At 42.5% G+C, this 20,222-nt stretch overlaps 1 protein-coding gene across 1 annotated transcript; it reads left to right on the top strand.

The window, feature by feature from the left end:
* The first annotated feature begins 229 nt into the window (after positions 1-229).
* On the top strand, positions 230-14,981 carry zdhhc13 (zDHHC palmitoyltransferase 13). The gene is made up of 17 exons (XM_080761162.1): positions 230-303; positions 1,795-2,012; positions 5,612-5,734; positions 6,356-6,433; positions 7,151-7,295; positions 7,609-7,673; positions 8,597-8,759; positions 9,390-9,515; positions 9,647-9,780; positions 10,051-10,151; positions 10,303-10,427; positions 11,385-11,447; positions 12,011-12,104; positions 12,367-12,450; positions 12,674-12,831; positions 13,208-13,305; positions 14,342-14,981. Exons 1-17 carry the CDS (start codon positions 280-282, stop codon positions 14,478-14,480), a joined length of 1,938 nt encoding a protein of 645 aa, XP_080617288.1. The 5' UTR covers positions 230-279; the 3' UTR covers positions 14,481-14,981.
* The last annotated feature ends 5,241 nt before the right edge of the window (positions 14,982-20,222 follow it).

Genomic DNA, 20,222 nt, shown 5'->3' on the forward strand with positions numbered 1-20,222 from the left:
CCCCTCCAGGCCTGCACTCCTTTATAGCCTGGCGCGGCCAGACTCATAGCGAAGATATCATCCTCGCTATGAGTCTGGCGCCAGGCTAACTCCTTTACAGTATTTAACCTCGGTCCCAGCCTCCCAGGCTTACTTACAGTATCTCAGCACTAGTATGGGCTTTGGCTTGTGGGCGGGACTGACGATGCCCCTAACCAACCAATCAAGTCGCGCGTCAAATATCCAGGAAGTAAAAAGTGAAGAGGAAGGAACTTTTCCTCTCCTCCCTTCACAACAAAAATGGATTGGAATCAAGGCAGTGATGTAAGTTGCTTTATGTTGATCGACCGTCGGCTGACCGTATTATTCCCCGTTTGATCTCATTGTAAGCTTACTGTGAGCGTTTAAGCCCCCGCTGTCAAGTATAGTCTTCTTTTCGGAATGCTATCGTGTGTTGACACTTGCTGACAGGTTGTTAGCAGTCATGTTAGCTAGATGGCTGATCGAGGATGTGCAGTGCAGGCAGCATTAGCTCTCGTAGACGTATTCATCGATTCTGACTACGAGATTGTAGATTAAAAATGTCAGAATCGATGAATACGTCTACGCGAGAGTCCAAATCTTTAATTTATCATCATGCAACTTCAGTATCATTGGGTTCTGACTTGTAGGGCTAGCATCTGTGGTGATAAGGTTGTGCCAGGTCAGGTGCAAGCATGCATGGCGCGTAGCGGAAACTCCATCTATCTCCTCTACTATACTAGCTAAGATGATGCTCGTTCGAATTCATCCGTTTCGCTTTCGTTATTCCATCTCTGACTGTTGCAGTGTTGCTACTATTCAGTCAGTGGCAGTGCTATTATCGACGGTTTAGTTCAGTTGGCTGTACAGCATGCGGAAACGGGGGGCTGATCTGACGTGCATGCATGTGTTTACCAAGGGTGGATTCATCATTCATTAGATTATAAACAGCCCATGTGCATTCTGCCTTCGTGTGCGTTCTCAAATAGCATACATTAAATTATCTTTTGAACACATTCGGTGTTGTGATTCAGTGAGAGTGGCCAAATAACTTGGGAGATGGAATATGTCACTCAATCTGTGTACCAGGCCAGGCTGTAGACATTGGATGGTGACTCTCAGCAGAGCCAGCTTAAGCTTTAAGCTCCTTCAGAGCGTTATTGTCATAGTATGTGACAAATGACGCTCATGAGTCATACTGACGCACGTTATTGTCGGTACCAGTAAGACGCCCTGAGGGCGAGAAGCGACCTCGCCCATGTGCTTTCATCCACCTGCCTGGGTGACGGCAGACTGCTGGGCGAGCCCATGGGGGGTCAGATCAACATGGGAATGAATTCTGTTCTCCATATATGGAGTGTGTCTCGAGTGTACAGGGTGGGGAAGGAAGGATCAACATATGGAATGTCAGAACAGGTCAGCTCCATATTGGAAGCGTGATGTCATGAGGTGTGACCATATATGGAGGCATGATAGCACGAGGCATGACCATTTATGGAGGTGTGACTTGACACACGGAAATGCATATTTTTCATAGTACATGCGAATGTAGGTGACATGTCATGAGCACAATATTATACGATATATTCAGATACTTCATGCTAATTGTAAAAGCCAACTCTGTATGTGTAGTGTACCCTGAGGCTGTCCCCTGATATAAAGGACAGCAAGTCCCCCATAATTTGAAAGTATGTATTGGTGCTTACTGCTTAGTCTTTCATGGTTATCCAGATTTCCTTGTTCATCTTTCCAAATGGAGTATTCTAGCCCGTTTTCTGTTTGTTTGTGTCCCAGAGTCACAGCCACAATGATGATTGCCAACACGGACACGGTGTGGGTAATTCACACACTCATGGACCCAGAGTGCCAGGATATGGTGGAATGGTGCATGGGTTCATGCCTGGCCCTGGACAGTTTGGCAGAAACACAGATCAGGCAATGGACAGTCAGCCATCGAAGAAACGGTCACACATGGATGACAGCAGCAGCTGGGACATCATCAAGGCAACGCAGTAAGTCAATTTAGTCATTGTGGGTCATTTTTTATGTTACAAAATGTAATGGAAACAACTTTGTGTGTGTGTGTGTGTGTGTGTGTGTGTGTGTGTGTGGTACATGGAGAGATTTGTGCAAACAGTGTGGTTTGGTAGGAGAAGGCGAATGTATAAACCGTCAGGCCCCCTTTCCATTAGTGTAGCAAGACAATGAAAATGGTTATGTTGACTGACAGAATTGGACAACATTTGCATTACAGTCCTATTTGAATATTTGCCATGACAATGTTTGTTACAACATAGCGTGACGAACTTGCCTTGCATTAATGGAAATGCTGTAGAATTATGACTGATAAATACCGCCTATTGAATGGTCAAGCTTGCATTGGTTGTGCAAATGAGAATGTGGGCCCCAGGCAAACCGTAGCAGGAAGGAGCAGAGCCAGATACTGTATATTTAAAAAGGCAGTTTATTGTTGACTGCCTACTGCTAGCCTACGTGCATCTATGAAGCTGAATATCTGATTTGCTTAATCACATCTACATTTAACACACAGTATCAATAACATATCAATAACATAACAAATATTTAGATAAAAGTCATCAACATCAGTCACTGCTACATTAACGTTAATTAGACCTAACTTACCGTACAGTAATATGTAATGTAATGTTGATATAATATGTCCCAAAAGGCCATTCAAACTAGGAAGGGTATGGCCTGGTCAGCCTGCAATGACATGCATACGATCTGGTCAACCCAGCTTAGTAAGAGGTTCAAAGTAAATAATATTTAGGACAACCATCAAGCCGATTCTACTCTATGGCTCCGACCGAGACATGGACACTTTCAAAGAAATTTGAGAAATGTCTGGATGGCACTTACACCCACCTTCTAATGAGAGCGCAAAATCTCTCTTGGAAGAGCCACCCATCGACTTCTATAATAATATATACGGCAACCTTCCCCGTGTTTCTTCACTAGTTCAAAATCAAAGAACATGAAGTTATATCTTCTTTTCTTCTCTGGAATCCTACCTCAAAGCAGACCAGAGGTAGAAAACTTTCGTTCCCTGATGTCATCGCTAGGGACACATGCATCAGTAAGAAGGAACTGGGGATGGCAATGAAGGACCGGGAAGTCTGGCGTGGTGTTGTGAAATCCATGATCTCGACCGCGGTCGAAAAATGATAATGATGATGTTGGTACAGGACAGACACAGTGTTGTACCATAGTATTGAATTCATTGTATTTCCATTTTCCACACATCTGATTTAACTTGTGTTGTGTTTTGATATATGGGGTAAGCTGAACCTTCAGCCACATGGTAATGTTGCATCATCGAAAGCATGGTTTCTGTTTCTGTTCAGTGCCAGGTAGCCTAGAGCTTGCCTACTACAAATTTGTATCCGGTAATTTGCGCACACACACACACACACACACACACACACACACACACACACACACACACACACACACAGAGACAGACAGTTTCCATATCCGCAGATTAGACCAGATATGCAACCTGGCAAATCAAATTGATTCCAATGTATGACGGAGGATACTGACGACTGGCGAAGATTGACTGAATTCCCTGAAATACAATTATTGAGTTTTATATTTTTTTATCATATCATTGTAAAGGACTTTTGAAAGTGCATAAAAATGGAGACCATTTACCATGAAAGAGGAACCCAGAGTGAGTTGTGTAGCCTACCTCAAGTATACACAAAACCACAGACGGGTGCCCTGGTCGCAGCCCAGGGATTTCCTGTAGGCGGAGCCAACATGGCTACGGTGTGAAACAGTCATCTCTTCTACTACAGTGAATGGTAGAGTGACTGATGTTCGTCAGCTCACGTTACTCTTTTACCTGCTTTTTACTAACACCAACTTTACAAAGATGCCCAGAACATCTGGACGAACCTGTGTAGTTTGCGGCGAGGTTGTGTGCACGCATCCGCCTGGGTGACCGCAGACTGCTGGGCAAGCGCTGGCGCTTTGGCATGGGGGCCGTGTGTGTGTGTGGGGGCTGGGGGGGGGGGGGGGTGCAGATCGCTCCATATATGGAGATCTAAGGGTGTCTATCTGGGGATGTCTATCCAGTGTGTTTTGTAGGGATGTGTAAATGTGCCCAAAATGAAAATCGATTTGTATAATTAAATATTAATCAATTAATCGTTTGGGGGGGACCTTTTTTTTTCCTTTTTTTCCCCACTAGGCTGAGAAAGAATTGCTACTTTAAATAATTCAAATCAGCCTCATGGTTGGCGCTATAACGGGCCAATTCATGTTCTTACCTACCAGTGAGACGCCCAGAGGGCGAGAATCGACCTTAAAGATTTTATCCATACACCACACAATTCGGTATACACTACCTCTATACCTATAGTCATGTGTTCAACACAGATCTGTTTGATTTTTCGTATATTACTTCTAAACATGTTGTCCAAACATCACAAACGCTATTATCCTGGTGGAGACCTGTGCCCCAAGGGGCACTTTTTCTAGTTACATCCTGAAACGAAAGAAAATATTTGTGTGTCCTATGGACAACCAAAATCAGTTGGGAATATTTAATTTTGATGTGGTCTTGTGGCGTTATTATTATATATGGCACGACACACTTCATGTGAAAAAGGTTACGGACTCCTGGAGTAGAGCAAAGGTCACTGTTAGATCTGAATCTGACTTCTTATCTCTGCAGTTAATCATGTCTTTTGTCAGGATAGCTAAGCATGTGGGTGCACACAGTGTATTTTACATTCCTGGAATTTTTAACCACCTGAAATTCTACTTGAAAACTTTTCATTTGCAATATGTTTCTTTTTTTTGTCATGGGTGATGGTTTCGGTGTCCGTAGTCAAATAGATTTTAGGTTGGGTTTTTTGAGAATTTAACTGGATTTTGAGAGCTCAGGTTATTTTATGTTTTCTCTTCTATCATGAGAGTCCTCGAGCTTGAATCATTGTGCACCTTGTCAATGTAGCATCAGCATGCATTAAATCTATTTCCATCCATCAACTTGCCTGTAAAAACCATGATATATATTGTATTACTAAGACTTGAACAACAATGCTTATCAGTGGACTTGAGTAGTACAAATGAGCAATACCCCAGAGTCTCCCGAGAGGAGGGGAGGAAGAGAGACTCGATAGGACAGATTCAACGACGACAACTATGACAGTGACACAGACACAGAGAAGGCTCCCTTGACTCAAATACACCAGAGTAAGGCCTTCAAGTGTGGACAAGGACGGACACATGCACACCGCACAGACGAACAGTCTGGTGAGACGTAGGAGGACACTAGGCAGGAGGCAAACCATAGTCCTAGAGACCTCCCAGTGCCTTATGTCCCTCCAAATTTCGTGACATCAGTTTTCTCTGTTGTTTTCTACCATGGAGGGCGGGCGCTCAGATCGGTGAACCAATATTATTGAACGCAGTGATCCATGTGGCACCCGCCCCTCTATACCGGAAAGCACGCTGGCTGGGCCAGGCTACCTCTATTGTAGCTATGTCCTATTAGTCCTGGCTGCTGAATGACATTTTCCCCTAGGGAATAAACAGGCAAAATCTTTAGCTCACATCTTATACCTTTTATTCTTTGTAGGTTTGGCATCCTGGACCGGTGTAAAGAGTTGGTGGACGCTGGATATGATGTAAGACAGCCTGACAAAGAGAATGTATCACTTCTGCACTGGGCAGCCATCAACAACCGTTCTGAGCTTGTCAAGTAAGTATTGGAACTATGGCTGCATGTTATTGACCAATACACACGCAAACGCTTTCCTAGACAGCTCATTCCCTAGGACTAGGAGCCATTCCGTAGAAATATTACCTTGTTCCTTATGTAAAGCAGGAAAACAGTTTTAGATGTTGGACACAGAGATACTGAATCCTTCAGATGAAGCAACCCTCCGTCATGCACATTTGGTTCCATGAAATGCATGCATTGCAAAGACCATTCAATTTGGAAATTTAAATGCAAAGAGAATTGAAATCTAAATTGAAAGGAGAAAATGCAGCCTTTTAGCATCAAATATGAAATATGGTTTGATATTTGCAACCAAATGGCCTAGATGCTATTGGATAGCAAGGGGTGCAGTACTTAGTTTAGACAGTACTTGTTTTAGACTAGTCATTTGGTTAGACCAGTCATTAGTCCTACAACTACATCTCAAACCCTCACCCTAACCTCCCACGAGGCAGCACACCTAAACCTAACCTTAACCAATGACTAGTCTAAACTAAGTATGCACCCCAATAGGAAGCATAGTAGATTATTATTATTTTAACAGTGATGCTGATGCTAGCATTATTTTGACTGTAACCTGCCCTGACATTCCTCTTCCAGGTATTACATGTCTATGGGAGCAGTCATTGACCAGCTGGGTGGAGACTTGAAATCTACTCCTCTTCATTGGGCTATACGGTGACTATGAAATAATGAATAGAAGTACGTGGACTTTTTTGGTTCATGCAGTTTTTTGGATACTGTGATCACAACACTGATCACCGATTCAGGATTGGCTTAAAAACAATTTGGACCCAAACAAAGAATAGTTTCCGTTTACCAAGGTGTAATGACAGTTTATCGGTAAGCCAAGTGCGGATAACTATGACTCATTTAGGACATACAGAAGAATAACTATTAATAATTTGATAACAGGTCTTTTGTTTGTAGCATTTGAAATTGTATATGTGCTATAACATTTTTATGTTAGTGTTTATACCACTAGCTATGATCCACAGGGGGTTCTCAACGTTTTTGGCTGGGGACCCCCCGGAAATGCTTTGGCCATGTTGACCCCTGCCCCGCCCCCCTCCCCACCCCAATACAAATTGACTGCTACAATAACCTTAATAATAGAGAAAATACATCATAAATAAATACTGAAACCAGATATAATCATCAAGGAAAGTATATGCATGTACTATGTCTATGTGTACTATATATGTTTTAGTTTTTATATGGGGACCCCCAAAATAATTTGTCGACCCCCTGAGGGGTCGCGGCCCCCAGGTTGAGAACCCCTGGATAAACAACCCTTTGGGTGGTTGATGTGTATACCCCCCACTCCCTCGGTAATGTCGGCAATTGAAGAGGAGATGTTGATGTTGACTTACAGTATGTTGTCTGTCTGTGCAGGCAAGGTCATCTGTCCATTGTCATCCAGCTGTTGCGGTACGGAGCAGACCCTTGCATAGCAGATGGAGAAGGCTACAGAGGTCTCCACCTGGCCATCTTGTTCCAGCACATGGCCATAGCAGCGTATCTCATGGCAAAAGGCCAGGTTGGTCCTCTCCTTACTGTGCTTTTACAGTGATCGTTATTGCACTTTCGTGAATGAACATTGCATTTAAATTTGAATCCTAGTATGCAAATGTTTGTATGTGCTCGTCGCCATGTTGTATTTGCATGCGTATCATAATATGATACATAAAAATACAACGCATATGTGATACAATAAGAAATCACTTGCCCTATATGATGCTTACTGTAACACACATTCATTATTGCATTTGTAAGTCACACTTATACACACTTTTTATTTATTTATTTTGTCGTTATTTGCTGATTTCTCTCTCTTGTTTTTCTGTTTCCAGGAAGTTGATGCCCCTGATTATAATGGACAGACGCCGTTAATGTTGGCAGCTCAGAAGATTATAGGGTAAAGCTCTGTTCTTTTTAAAGAGAAAGGAAAAAGTATATTTGGAAAATGCTACGTTTAGCCTGGAGCAGTGGTCACATCAATGTTGTTTTCTCTTTACATTAAATCCAGATCTGCAGGTTTTTTTTAACTTCAGACAGGAAACACGACAGAATAGATTAACCATTTATTGCAACAAATGGAATACAGTTAGATTTGGCATTAAAGGCTCCGCTTATGGGAGATGTTCTCAGAATTTTGTCTAAGCAGCATGATAAGCAAAAACCGGGAACGTTAAGCAAAACCCCCCATGGGTATACAATAACAGGCGCATATCAAGACAGTTAATGAGATTAACTTGAGTCATGCAAACCTGAAACATACAGCTTGAATGCATTTTAACATTAATGCCAGCTATGCAACATTGAATTCTAGTTTACTTTTAAGTTTCCACATTTGAGCAATACTTAAGCAATACATTTACATGGATATTTATTATTTAGCTTGAATCAGCAGACATAAATTCACAAATATTTGAGCCTATGCCAGACTCTTGAGCTTATGCTCTGGTATACTGGTGTATAATAAACCTCAATATTGGAACTCTTTTTGAGTGGTGTAAACCACTCCTACATGCAGCAGTGTGTGTCCGTATGTCCGTGTGTGTATGTATGTCTAAGCACGGAAGTACCTTTGTGTCACTGTTGCACAGCCTAACACACACACACACACACACACACACACACAGTGTTGGGCTGGCGGCCAAATAATTGCCTAGTGAAAGAATTGCCTGGTGTGAACTAACCATATAACCACCACAACGGTGAAGTCATTCTACTATTCTCCCCTCTTGTGTCTCTAGTCTGTCTCGTTTTAAAGTGTATTTCTTCCATTCAGACAATTACAGAAATAGAACTGATGTTACTGTACACTGTGTGCCACAGGCCAGAGCCCACGAACTTCCTGATTAAGAACAATGCTTCAGTGAACGCTGTGGACAAGGTGAACAGAAACACTCCGATGCACTGCGGCGTGCTGGCAGGAAACGTAGACGCAGTTCACCTGTTGCTGGAGGCAGGAGCCAGCATGGACGCAGAAAACATCAACGTGAGCCTTCTCCGTTTTTAATTTATTCTGACCCCTCACCGAAAAGGCCTATCTGTCCTGACCCCTTATCCATAATTTATACATTATGGATAATTATTATGGACTTAAGACTCTTATTCGTCTCAACTGCTCCTTGGAAATCGTCACCGTCTCTCAGAAACCTCTTATGTTTTAAAATTTAAATGAATGCCCTATTTTGTACTTAATGCTGGCTCCCTGTGGTCATTTCAAATGGCCAGCAGGAGGCGCTGAAAGTGTTAAAAAATAAGCCCATCTACAAGCTCACAAAGCATTTCAAGCATTTAGATTGGCTATTGTCACTATTTTAGAAATGAAAAGGCCTAAAGAAAATAGGGATGCCAGGTAAAAAACTAGAAAGTGGTTATGTCTGTATGCGAGTTAAATATTTAACCAAACCACTAAGTAAAGTGTAGTAGATGTGACTAAATAATAACTACAGTGGATACATTGGAACACATGTTCTTTTTTTGAACTATGTAATTAGTGTTGGACATACAGTAAGTCCAAGGTTCCCACCCGACAGTGACAAAATACTTGTAGATGTGTAGAAAATGCTAATGTGATAAATAGAATGCTGTAGTGTTTGATGGCCGTATGGCTTATCCACAGGGTCATACTCCCATCGACCTGGCCCACCAGGTAAACAGCCCCCTACTCGTCCACATGCTCAACCACATTAAGCAGGAGAGGATCCGCTCCAACTCTCGCTGCCTGCGGATCGTCAACAAGTACAAGGTGTGGAAAGCACAAGCACACCCACACGACACTCTCAGACGTGGGCAGACATCAATGTAATTGTGGTGTAAAAAACAAAGACATACGGTATGCCCATATCTAACATCATCTTATGATGTGTCTGTCTGCAGGTGTTTTTGCAGTTTTCGTTCTGCGTTGCTATGTTAGGGACTGTGGGTGCTATAGTTGACATGAGCTCAGAGTCCTGGCTGCTTAAAGGGGTCCTGCTAGCTTGTGTGTGCGGAGTGGTCAATCTGGCTTCAAGGTAAGGATGTAATTACTGCTGCTTGTGTTCTTCTTGAGTGATGAGGAACTGCTAAATAAACAATTTATTTGCTTCAATATACAGGAGAAATAAATATATTATACAGGGTCCAAACTATATTTTGTGATTCATAACACAGATGAACGACACGTTAGCTTTGCTTGTGATTGTCATACATCTGAGAATCCACTATTTCCTCCTTCCTGCCTGGTGTGCTAACGGTATAAATTACAGTTTTCATTAATGTCAACCTTTTGTGCATTTGAACAGGAATTTGCCGAGCCCAGCCTTCCGATCTCTTATTCCGGCTACTACTCTCATGGCCACCGTCTTCTGGATGCTGGTCACCTGGTGCCTCTGGTTCCTACCTGATATCCTTCAGCACACCCTGCTTTGGTTTAGTTGCACTTTAAAAGATTAGATGGTTAGACGGTCAGCTCAAAGTTATATCGAACCTTGATACTCCATTTTTACCTTTGCCTTTATTGGAAAAGCTACCAAACTCCTTAACCGTTCATCCACATGGTCCGAGCGCAACAGTGCAGGTCCTGTTCACGCTCAATTCCACTGCGCTCCTCTACTATTATCTCCGGGCCTGCGGGACAGACCCAGGAGTTGTCAAGGCAACCGAAGAAGAGAAAAAAATGGTAAGACTCAGATACAATACAATTCTGAATATTTACAATATGCATTCCACTGGAATATCTTGGACATTTACAGAGTCTGGATATAAACTTCCACTGTTGTGTGGAAACTTATTTTTTCTTTAGTGCCAACCCCTGTCTTTTTCTTTTTCCCCCATTGGGGCAATGTCTGATTGATTATTGATGTGTTTATTATATTGCCTGTTGCTGTCTTTTTATATTGCACTGTTTTTGCTCTTTTCTTAAAGGACTTAAGTTTTTTTCAACCAAGGTTCATGTTTTAGGTTATTAGAGAAAGTAAAATATGAGTGTTACATTTTTTTCTTTTGATGCTTTCTTTTGTTTTAGATGTTTTTCACGGGGGGCGGGGGCATTCGAACATGGGGCTAAATATGTTTGTTTTTTTAACAACATTTTATAGCGATTTTTTTTAATTATTATTTACTATAGTCCTACTAGACTCCAAGAAATTACAAAAGATCACAGGATCTACTGAATGTGAAGGAGGCCTACTGGGGGTATGCCATACTGTGTGTCATAGGCTCAATATGTCAGTTTGTCACATTCAGTAGATCCCGTGATCTTTTGTGCCCAGATGTAATTTCTTGCAGTCTAGTAGGACTTTGGTAAATAATAAAAATGAAATCGCTATAACATTTTATGAAAAAATACATATTTAGCCCCAATGCTCGAATGCCCCCGTCCCCCTGTGAAAAACAGCTAACATCCCTAAAATGAAAGCAAGCAGCACATGAAAAATGAACACTCATCTTTTACTTCCTCTAATAACAACCTAAAACATGAACTGGTTGAAGAACCAATCTGTATCTTACTTCATCACAAGGTTGAATGTCGATGTGCTTTTGGCTGAACTCCTGCTGTTCCTTTAAATAATGGTCTGTTGTACAATACTGTCTATTTGCAATACTGATTATTGGATTCTTGTGATTTTTCTCTCAGAATGTGTTGATGCTGGCTGAAGCTGGTTGTCTAGACCCCAGGATCTTCTGCACATCTTGCATGGTAAGGCACAGTGAGAAGTGACACACCATTCACTCTTAATTACTGTATGTGCAAGAATGCATATAATAATAATTATACAGTAGGAGTTATATGTTAACAGTCATGAAAGGTAGGTAAACCCCATGAAAACCGTGTCCTTGTCATGACATATTTTACAAAAATGAAATGAAAACATGAAAGAATAGGTCGTAAAGGTGCCTTAGAAATTCACCAAGGCAACATAAATTGAAATTCACCCCTTACTTATATTTTCCACAAGGGAAGTGTAATTATGGACAAATGGACTCCAGGGGTAGGGCCCTCCAGGGGTAGGGCCCTCCAGGGGTAGGGCCCGACAAGCCTATGGCTTCTCCCTAACCCTTTTTCGGTTCGGACAGGACATGAGCTACGGACACTCAAAAAAAAGGAAAAGAAAAAAAGATGGAATCTTTATTTTGGTTGAAAAGTAGTAAACTAGAAACGTGAAACTTTCCACTGTCCTTTGTTTAATTATATAATGTTTTCCTACTTTTATCCACTATATGTTCTTTTGTCAAGAATGTCTTTGTGTCGTCCCGTCACAGTTGAAGAAACCCATGAGAACCAGTCACTGTTTCACGTGTGACACCTGTGTGGCAAAACAGGACCATCACTCCATATGGATCAACGGCTGCATCGGTGAGATGGCCTGAATGTGTGCTTTGTGCCGGGATCAAAATATTTTTGTCTTTCACGAATGACGATGGTCACCATGACAATGTCAGATTCCGCAATTATAGTGCCATACATTCTTGCCACGTCTTGAACAGGAGACAACTCTACAACACTACAAGTGTTACGCTGGTCAAACAATTGCAGTCTCATGTAGACTCTCTGAAGTATATATACTGGGTCCGAGGGAGCACTTGTCTCTAACCAATTGTCCTGTATCTTCTGTCAGGTGCAAGGAATCATCACTTCTTCGTTCTTTTTCTGTTGTCCCTCATGATGATGGGAGCATGGATGTTCTATGGCTGTATCATGTGTGAGTTAGCTAAAATCAATATCCTCAATGCAGACCTGTACATTTTCCAATTTGGTCCATTATATCTTGCTATTTTCATGCACTCTTTATTTACTCTCAGTAAGTTGTGATACTTTTACTTACTTGTTATTAACCACAAATCACATTATTAAATGAGTTTTTCCATGTGTAAAGGATTATTATTCTAGTGTTTCCAGTGTAAAATGCTGTGGTGTTCTTTCAGACTGGTGGAAACACTGCCCTCTGCATTATGAGGAGCAAGGGGTATGGGGCGTTTTATCAGCTGTGGTGAACTGCTCTCCCTGGGTGCTCAGCATCTTCTGCTTGGCCTTCTATCACACCGCCTGGTCCTCCGTATTCGTGCTGATGCAGCTTTACCAGGTGTGTATGTGTGTGTACAAGTTGTTATTATTATTATTATTATTTTCTGATCATGGCTACAGTTGTGTTGCAAGAAGTTGCGACTGGTTGCATTGGTGCGGTTTGGCCTTTCGATGATGTTGTCCGCACCATTAGTCAATTCCAGCATGGCCCTCTGTGTTATAGAATGTAAGGAGCCACCTCTTCTGTGTATAGGTGCGACGTCACACACCAAACCCCTACCAGAACCTCACTAAATGAATGCAAGGACATGGAGAGAAACTAAACAACTGATCCCTTGTGATGAGGACGTCAATCATGGTTTGATGTTTTCGCTGTGGTGCATCGCATCACTGTCATGGCAATAACAGTAAAGTGTGTTTCTCTTTTTGAACAGATTGCTTTCCTGGGTCTTACGACCGCAGAGAGAATAAACCTGATGCACCACCAGAGAAAACAACCACAACCCATCTCTCTGAGACAAAACCCCTACAAGTGAGTAACCATTGTTTATAACGGATCACACATGTCTTAGTTTTAGTCTGCAGTCTGAAAGAAACACCCCGATGATTTGAGATCTGCGACAACTGTGTCATATTTTCATCAAGCCTATTCTATATCTGTTCACATATACAGAACATAGATATTTTTCATTCTCTTTGTCAAGCACATTGAGGGTTCACAGGGTGAAATAATGCTTTAAAGTTCTGTTTGCCTTCTATGGAAAGCTTGCAATTCATTTCTCCTCTGACACCTTTCTGTACTCTGCTTTCACACCACGTTCACATGATAGTGTCACAATTTGTGTGTTTTGCATGGTTTGCCATGGTCTTGCCAAACGAAACAAATGGCACCTAAACAATTTACAACTGCATCCTTGTCACGTTTCTTTCTGTATGTCGCAGAATCAATGTAGGCATTTCACACCAGACACCAGAGTGTGAAAAGACTCGCTGCGACGCAGGAAACAGAGAATAGATGTGTATTCTTCTGTCTGATACACTCTGTCGGCCTTGAGTAGCGGCTAGGCGGTATAAGTTTAAATTATATCGCCTATATTGTCGCAGGGGAGGCAGAAACGTAAAGGCAAAGTAAGGCATCTGCCTGCCTTTGCCTACAGAAAATCTGCCCCTGGTTCCATTCATTCTTCCCAGATGTCCTGTTCAATGGAGTAGAAATACCTCATAAATACATTTCAGATATCATGTTATTTGTGACTGCTGTTCTCTCACAGCAATATGTTACTGGGCTTGAACCCCACTGGGGCCTTTAACCCATTCTGGTGTTAGCATTATGTTATGCTTTAGCTATTGAAAAATAGCAGATCTACAAGCTCATAGAGCGCCACCGAATGGCACGCTACGAGCTTGTAGGTCTGCTATTTTTGAAAAGTCGAAGAACGACTGACAGAAACATAGCTTTTTCAGAAAACGGTCAGGATGTAGAAGACAAATGGGTCTTCTACTTTTGACTCGGGTCAAAATGGGTTCATTATATTTAACCATCATGCCCTCCTTTTCTTCCTGTGTAGTTTGGGTGTAGTTCGAAATCTGGTCGCCTTCTTCCAGCTGCGTTGCTGTGGCCTGTTCAAGCCGGCTATCATCGACTGGACCCAGCAGTTCCCGCTCGGCCGAGACCAACACACTTTTGGGCCCCCCGACCTGGTCTGAACCACCCCCCCAGGGCTGTGGATCCATGGTTCTGGACCAAATGGACAGGGCTTATTTATTTACTGAAGCTTTCACTGCACGTGAAGGGAGACCACTATAAAATAGGGGAAATCGACACAAAGCAACGTGCAACAAGTTGGTTTCTTGAGATGCTGCTGCCTTGATACTTGACTATAAACGAGCAAATGGGAGGTCAGCGACGTGTTAATTTGGGTAAAGCTGAATCAACGGTTTCTCTTTTTTGAAGGCTTAAATTGTATATGATGTTTGTATAATCTTTTTTTTTATAAACACTTCTGCCTATTTTTTAATCACATGAAACTATCTTTAAGATGTATTTTATGGGTTTTGTAAAAGGGAAAGAAAACAGGCATGTTTAATAATGAATGACCACTAGTACGCTGATATTGACATCTTGTGCCTGTCTTTTTAAACCGCCTTTCTTTAGTCACAGTGCATGCAGTCTCTGTGAAACAGGTTTTATAACGGATTATAAAACAAGATCCAATTTTTGTGAGACATTCTTACAGGAGGAAGAGCAACTTAAATCAATGGGTGATTGTTATTCTCTTGGCTGGTGAGTCCATGGTCAGTAAAACATTAATGTGAGTTGAGAACCACTATTAACGGTATGTTTGAGAAAGATCCACATTTTCTACATTCCAATTTCAACACACAAGGATGTTCTCTTTTCATCAGCCTTAATTATTACCCTGAAAAGAGAATTGGTAACAAGTTGCTTCAGTTACAGGTTATTTTGGCCCATTATAGTACGGTACATGAATGGTCCTTACGATTCTTTCTTGAAAACCTAGCAAGGCGTTAAAAGTGGTACTGTATGCTGCCATTTCATTAGCAAGATGGCTGCAGTTTACACTTTTTTTCTTGAGATGCCTCGGGCAGCTATTCCGTCAGGCCGATCCTAACAGAAGTTAGGATCGGCCTAACTTCCAACGTTCCAACTCCTTTGCTAGGATTGACATGCAGACCATAATTCCAACCTTGTCCCTAACATTAAAGACAGGGCAACAGATGATTTTGAATGCTGGAAATTCAACTAATGTGGAAAACATTGTACTGTATGTTATAATGTGGCCTTCACTTAAACAATGAATATGTTATCATTTTTGAGTGGTGCAACCACTCCTATAGACGGCTACATGTGTGTGTCTGGCTGGCTGGCTGTGTGTCTGGGTGTGTCCGAGCACGAAAATAGCTTTTGGTTGGTTTTCACAACCAAGTGTCACTGTTGCGCAGCCTAACAAACGCGCACACATTAACTATGATTTGGCGTGTTAGATATCATACCACTATAAAAATGACACAGTGTACACATCGAATAACAACACAGCAGACAATAATGTGTTACATGAAAGGTTTTCCAGAAGTGATTTGTAGCAAGTGGCACAATGGGTAGAGATTGACTGCGTGTAAAGTAAACCAGGTTCGGAAAAAGGAGCTCAATGAGTGTATGAAAACCAAGGAAATAAGGGAGGCAGAAACTGGAGGTAAGGTGTAACTGAGATATTATTATTATTACCAAAAACAATTTAAACAACGTTGAACATTATAGAAAACAATAAACCAAAAAGAATGGGGGCCCTTTAAATGTGGTGATGACTGTCCAGGTTCTAAGGGAAATTCAGTCTCTTTCTCCAGGGGGGGAGAATTGGTTTTACCACATTTGTGGAGGGAGGGGGGCGTCGAGGTCCGGGTAGGCTCGCCAGGTTCCGTACCAGAAGCCAGGTACCGGAACCATCCAAGTGGGGTTTTCCTTTTAAGGAAACAAAAAACCTGACCGATGAGTATTCCAGGATTGTCACAGTGAATCTGCCATGCTGCTGCCAAACAATTCGGCCATCTTGAATAGGTGGAAGTGGGAGTGGGGAGTGTAGGACCTGATGTCACTTTTATACTGCCTTGATTGACAGTTGACATGGGTTGCCATTCGTGGGTTGCCATGTTGGCTGGGTTACACTTTCCCCCCCTAATCTCATGTACGTCCCGTGACATGTAATTGGCTTGGTGTCAACCGGCTTGGATCAATAAGTTACTGTGAAACAGTACAATTAGGAACACCTGGACCTGACAAGGCATACGAAAAGGCAGTAGTTAAACCATGAAACAATGATTGCACTGCTTTTAAGATGGGTTTCCCAGGTTTAGGGTAACCAAATCTGTCAGGCGGTCTCCGGGTTCTAGTTGAACGCCTTACAGGTAGGTCGTCACTATTCTCTGAGTCTGAGGACTCCGAGGGTGGTAAATTGAGGGAATGGGTTGCGTCGACAGGTTCAGGACTTTGCTCTGCGTTTTCAGGTAAGTGGGGTTCAGGGCTGTCAGGGGTATCATTTCCAGGTAAGTGGGGTTCAGGGCTGTCAGGGGTATCATCTCCAGGTAATTGGGGTTCAAGGCTGTCAGGGGTATCATTTCCAGGTAAGTGGGGTTCCAGGCCGTCCATGGCATCAGGTAAGTATGAACCGTCAGCATCAGAGGATGGGCTCTGTGTGGTCTCTGTGGGTGTTGGATCCATGAGGGAAGGTTGTGGAATGTTGATTGTTGTTGTGAATTTAGGAAGTTCAGAGTCGGAAAATCCATTGTACCAGTGAGATGGAATAATTTCATCCTCATCTGTTAGATTGTCTGTAGTATCAGTATGATTGTCTGCAGTTGGGAATGGTTTTGGTCTGATTGGCTGTTTCGTGTGAGATCTTTCAGGTGCAGGTAAGTAACCGCAAGAAAGAAGTAGATCTCGGTGTAGTGTTCGAGAAGGTTTCTCCTTGTTCTCAGGTCTGACTGTGTAAACAGGAAGAGTACCAGCTCTTTTAACAACAATGTACACATCAGATTCCCATTTGTCTGCCAATTTGTGCTTTCCTCTCAAGCGTACATTCCTGACCAAAACGCGATCTCCAACTGATAATTCAGAAGCGGTGACATGTTTGTCAAATCTGGTTTTGTTTCTTTGCATGATTTTGTCAGCATTTCCAGTTGCTATTTTATAGCTTTCCTCCAGGTGAGATTTCAAATCTTTGACATATTGAGAATGGGATATTTGTTGGTTGTCCTCAACAGGTAAGCCAAAGGCTAAATCAATGGGAAGTCTCGGTTGGCGTCCGAACATTAGTTCATATGGTGTGAATCCTGTGACATCATTCTTGGTGCAGTTGTATGCATGTACCAAGGGTTTGACAAAATCTTTCCAGTGGGCTTTGTCCTGTTCCGTCAGAGTTCCAAGCATGTTCAACAGTGTACGATTGAAACGTTCCACTGGGTTTCCTCTGGGGTGATATGGTGTTGTCCGTGTTTTGTGAATTCCAGTCACTTTGCAGAGTTCCTTTATTGTCCGGGATTCAAAGTCTGGTCCTTGATCGCTGTGGAGTTTTTCCGGGATCCCATAATGGATTAGGAAGTTATCCCATAGGCATTTGGCAACAGTTTTGGCTTTTTGATTGGGTGTGGGAATTGCAACGGCATATTTTGTAAAATGGTCTGTTATTACGAGAATGTCCTTGATCCTTCCATCTGGTTCCAGTGATAAGAAGTCCATGCAAACGAGTTCCAGTGGTCTGGTTGTTTTTATATTGACAAGAGGTGCTGCTTTTTCCGGCAAAGATTTCCTTTTCACACACCTTTCACAGGTTTTGATCTTTGTGTAAACGTCGGCGGACATCCTTGGCCAATAAAATCTGGTTCGGACCAGGTCAAGTGTCCTTTCCATTCCCATGTGGCCCATTTGATCATGCAGACTGGTGAGAGCTTGGTTTCGCAGTTCTTGTGGTAAGACCAGTTGAAAAGAGCACTGAGAGCCGATTTGTCTCTTCCTTACAAGAATGTTGTTCCGGAGCTCCAACCGATTTAATTCTCTAAGGAGAAGTGGCAGATCTGGAAGCTCGTCCCTCAAGGTAGGTGGTGGTGTGACTCCACTTTCCAGTTGAGTTATCACATGCTGAAGGACTTGGTCTGCTCTTTGTTTTGCAGTGATCTCAGCGTCTGTAAGCTGAGAAATGACTGAGGATCCAAACTGCTGGTCATTCACAAAACTGTCAGGGAGGGCTTTAGTGGACATGGAAAGTGATTGGACAAGAGTCAAGGTATTAGTATGAGGATTGGCATTGGAACTGTAGATGAGCTGTCTGTCACAGATGGCTTGAACTGTGGGTTGATCAAGAGGAATGAATTCTGAATCGGGAAGATGATGATCACAGAATTTCAATATTCGTTCCCTTTCCTTTTGAGACTTTAAATCATCCAACAGATCACCTTGTGGTCTGCGAGAAAGTCCATCTGCATCGGCAGCTTGCTTGCCAGCTCGATACAGAATCTTAAAGGAATAGGTGGATAGTGTAGCAAGCCACCTGTAGCTGGCTGCATCCATCTTGGCTGTTGTCAAGAGGTAAGTAAGAGGATTATTGTCAGTTATAACAGTGAAATCATTTCCGTAAAGATAGTCACTGAGCTTTTCTGTCACTGCCCATTTGAGAGCAAGGAATTCCAGTTTATGTGCTGGGTAACGGGATTCACTTCGAGAGAGTCCTCTGCTGGCATAAGCAATGACTCTGTTCTGTCCTTCTTGTTCCTGGTATAGCACAGCTCCCAGACCAATGGAGCTGGCATCAGTATGCAGGATATATGGCTTCTGAGGGTCAGCAAATGCTAGCACTGGAGTAGTAGTGAGTTTTTGAATGACTGTTTCAAAGGCTTCCTGACAAGCGGATGTCCAGCGTCCACCAAATGGCTCTTTGGGGTTTAGATATTGTTCTGGTTTTATTGTTGGTTTGAATTTCTTCTGAGATGGCGGATAACCAGATGTGAGGTCATGGAGGGGTTTGACAATAGTAGAGTAGCCTTTTATGTATCTTCGGTAGTACCCAGCAAATCCTAAAAAGGATCGGAGATCTTTCAAGGTTTTGGGTACTGGCCAAGTAGTGAGAGCTTTAATCTTGTCAGGATCGGTCTCAACACCATTGCGTGAAACCACATGTCCCAAGTACCGAACAGATCTTTGAAAGAACTTGCATTTTTCAACAGACAGTTTCAGCCCAAATTCTTTCAGCCGATTGAGCACTTTCATAAGCCTTGCTTCATGTTCTTCCAAGGTAGGTGCAAAAATAATCACATCATCAATGAAGACAAGGACTTCCTTCAAGTTCATTGTTCCCATGCATTTCTCCATGAGTCTTTGAAAAGTGCTCGGTGCATTTGTTACTCCTTGGGGCATGCGATTGAATTCCCAGAATCCTAAGGGACACACAAAGGCGGTTTTGTCTTTATCTGCTTCCTCCATTTCAATTTGGTAATAACCTGATTTCAGATCAAGAACTGAGAACCACTCAGATCCAGAGAGAGCTGTGAAAGCATCCTCAAGCTTTGGCAAAGCATAAGCATCCTTAATGGTCTGTAAGTTCAATTTTCTATAGTCGATACAGAGTCGTACACTGCCATTCTTTTTCCTTACCACCACGATGGGTGATGCAAAAGGAGATTCAGATTCTCGGATTACTCCGCTTTCAAAGAGTTCCTGCAGGTGTGTACGGACAGCATCGACATCTTGTGGATGGATGGGTCTTGGTCTTTGCTTGAAGGGCGTTTCATTGGAAAGCTTGATCCGGTGAGTAACTTTATCTGTTCTGCCAAAGTCAAGATCATGTTTTGCAAAAACTTCTGGAATGCTGTTTAGCTTGGCTGTAATGCGATCTTTCCATTCAGGTGAGAGAGGCGAGTCACTGAAGTCATAGTTCAGTG

This window comes from Protomyctophum bolini, assembly GCF_963924005.1.
Source record: "Protomyctophum bolini genome assembly, chromosome: 1".
NCBI classification, from domain to species: domain Eukaryota; kingdom Metazoa; phylum Chordata; class Actinopteri; order Myctophiformes; family Myctophidae; genus Protomyctophum; species Protomyctophum bolini.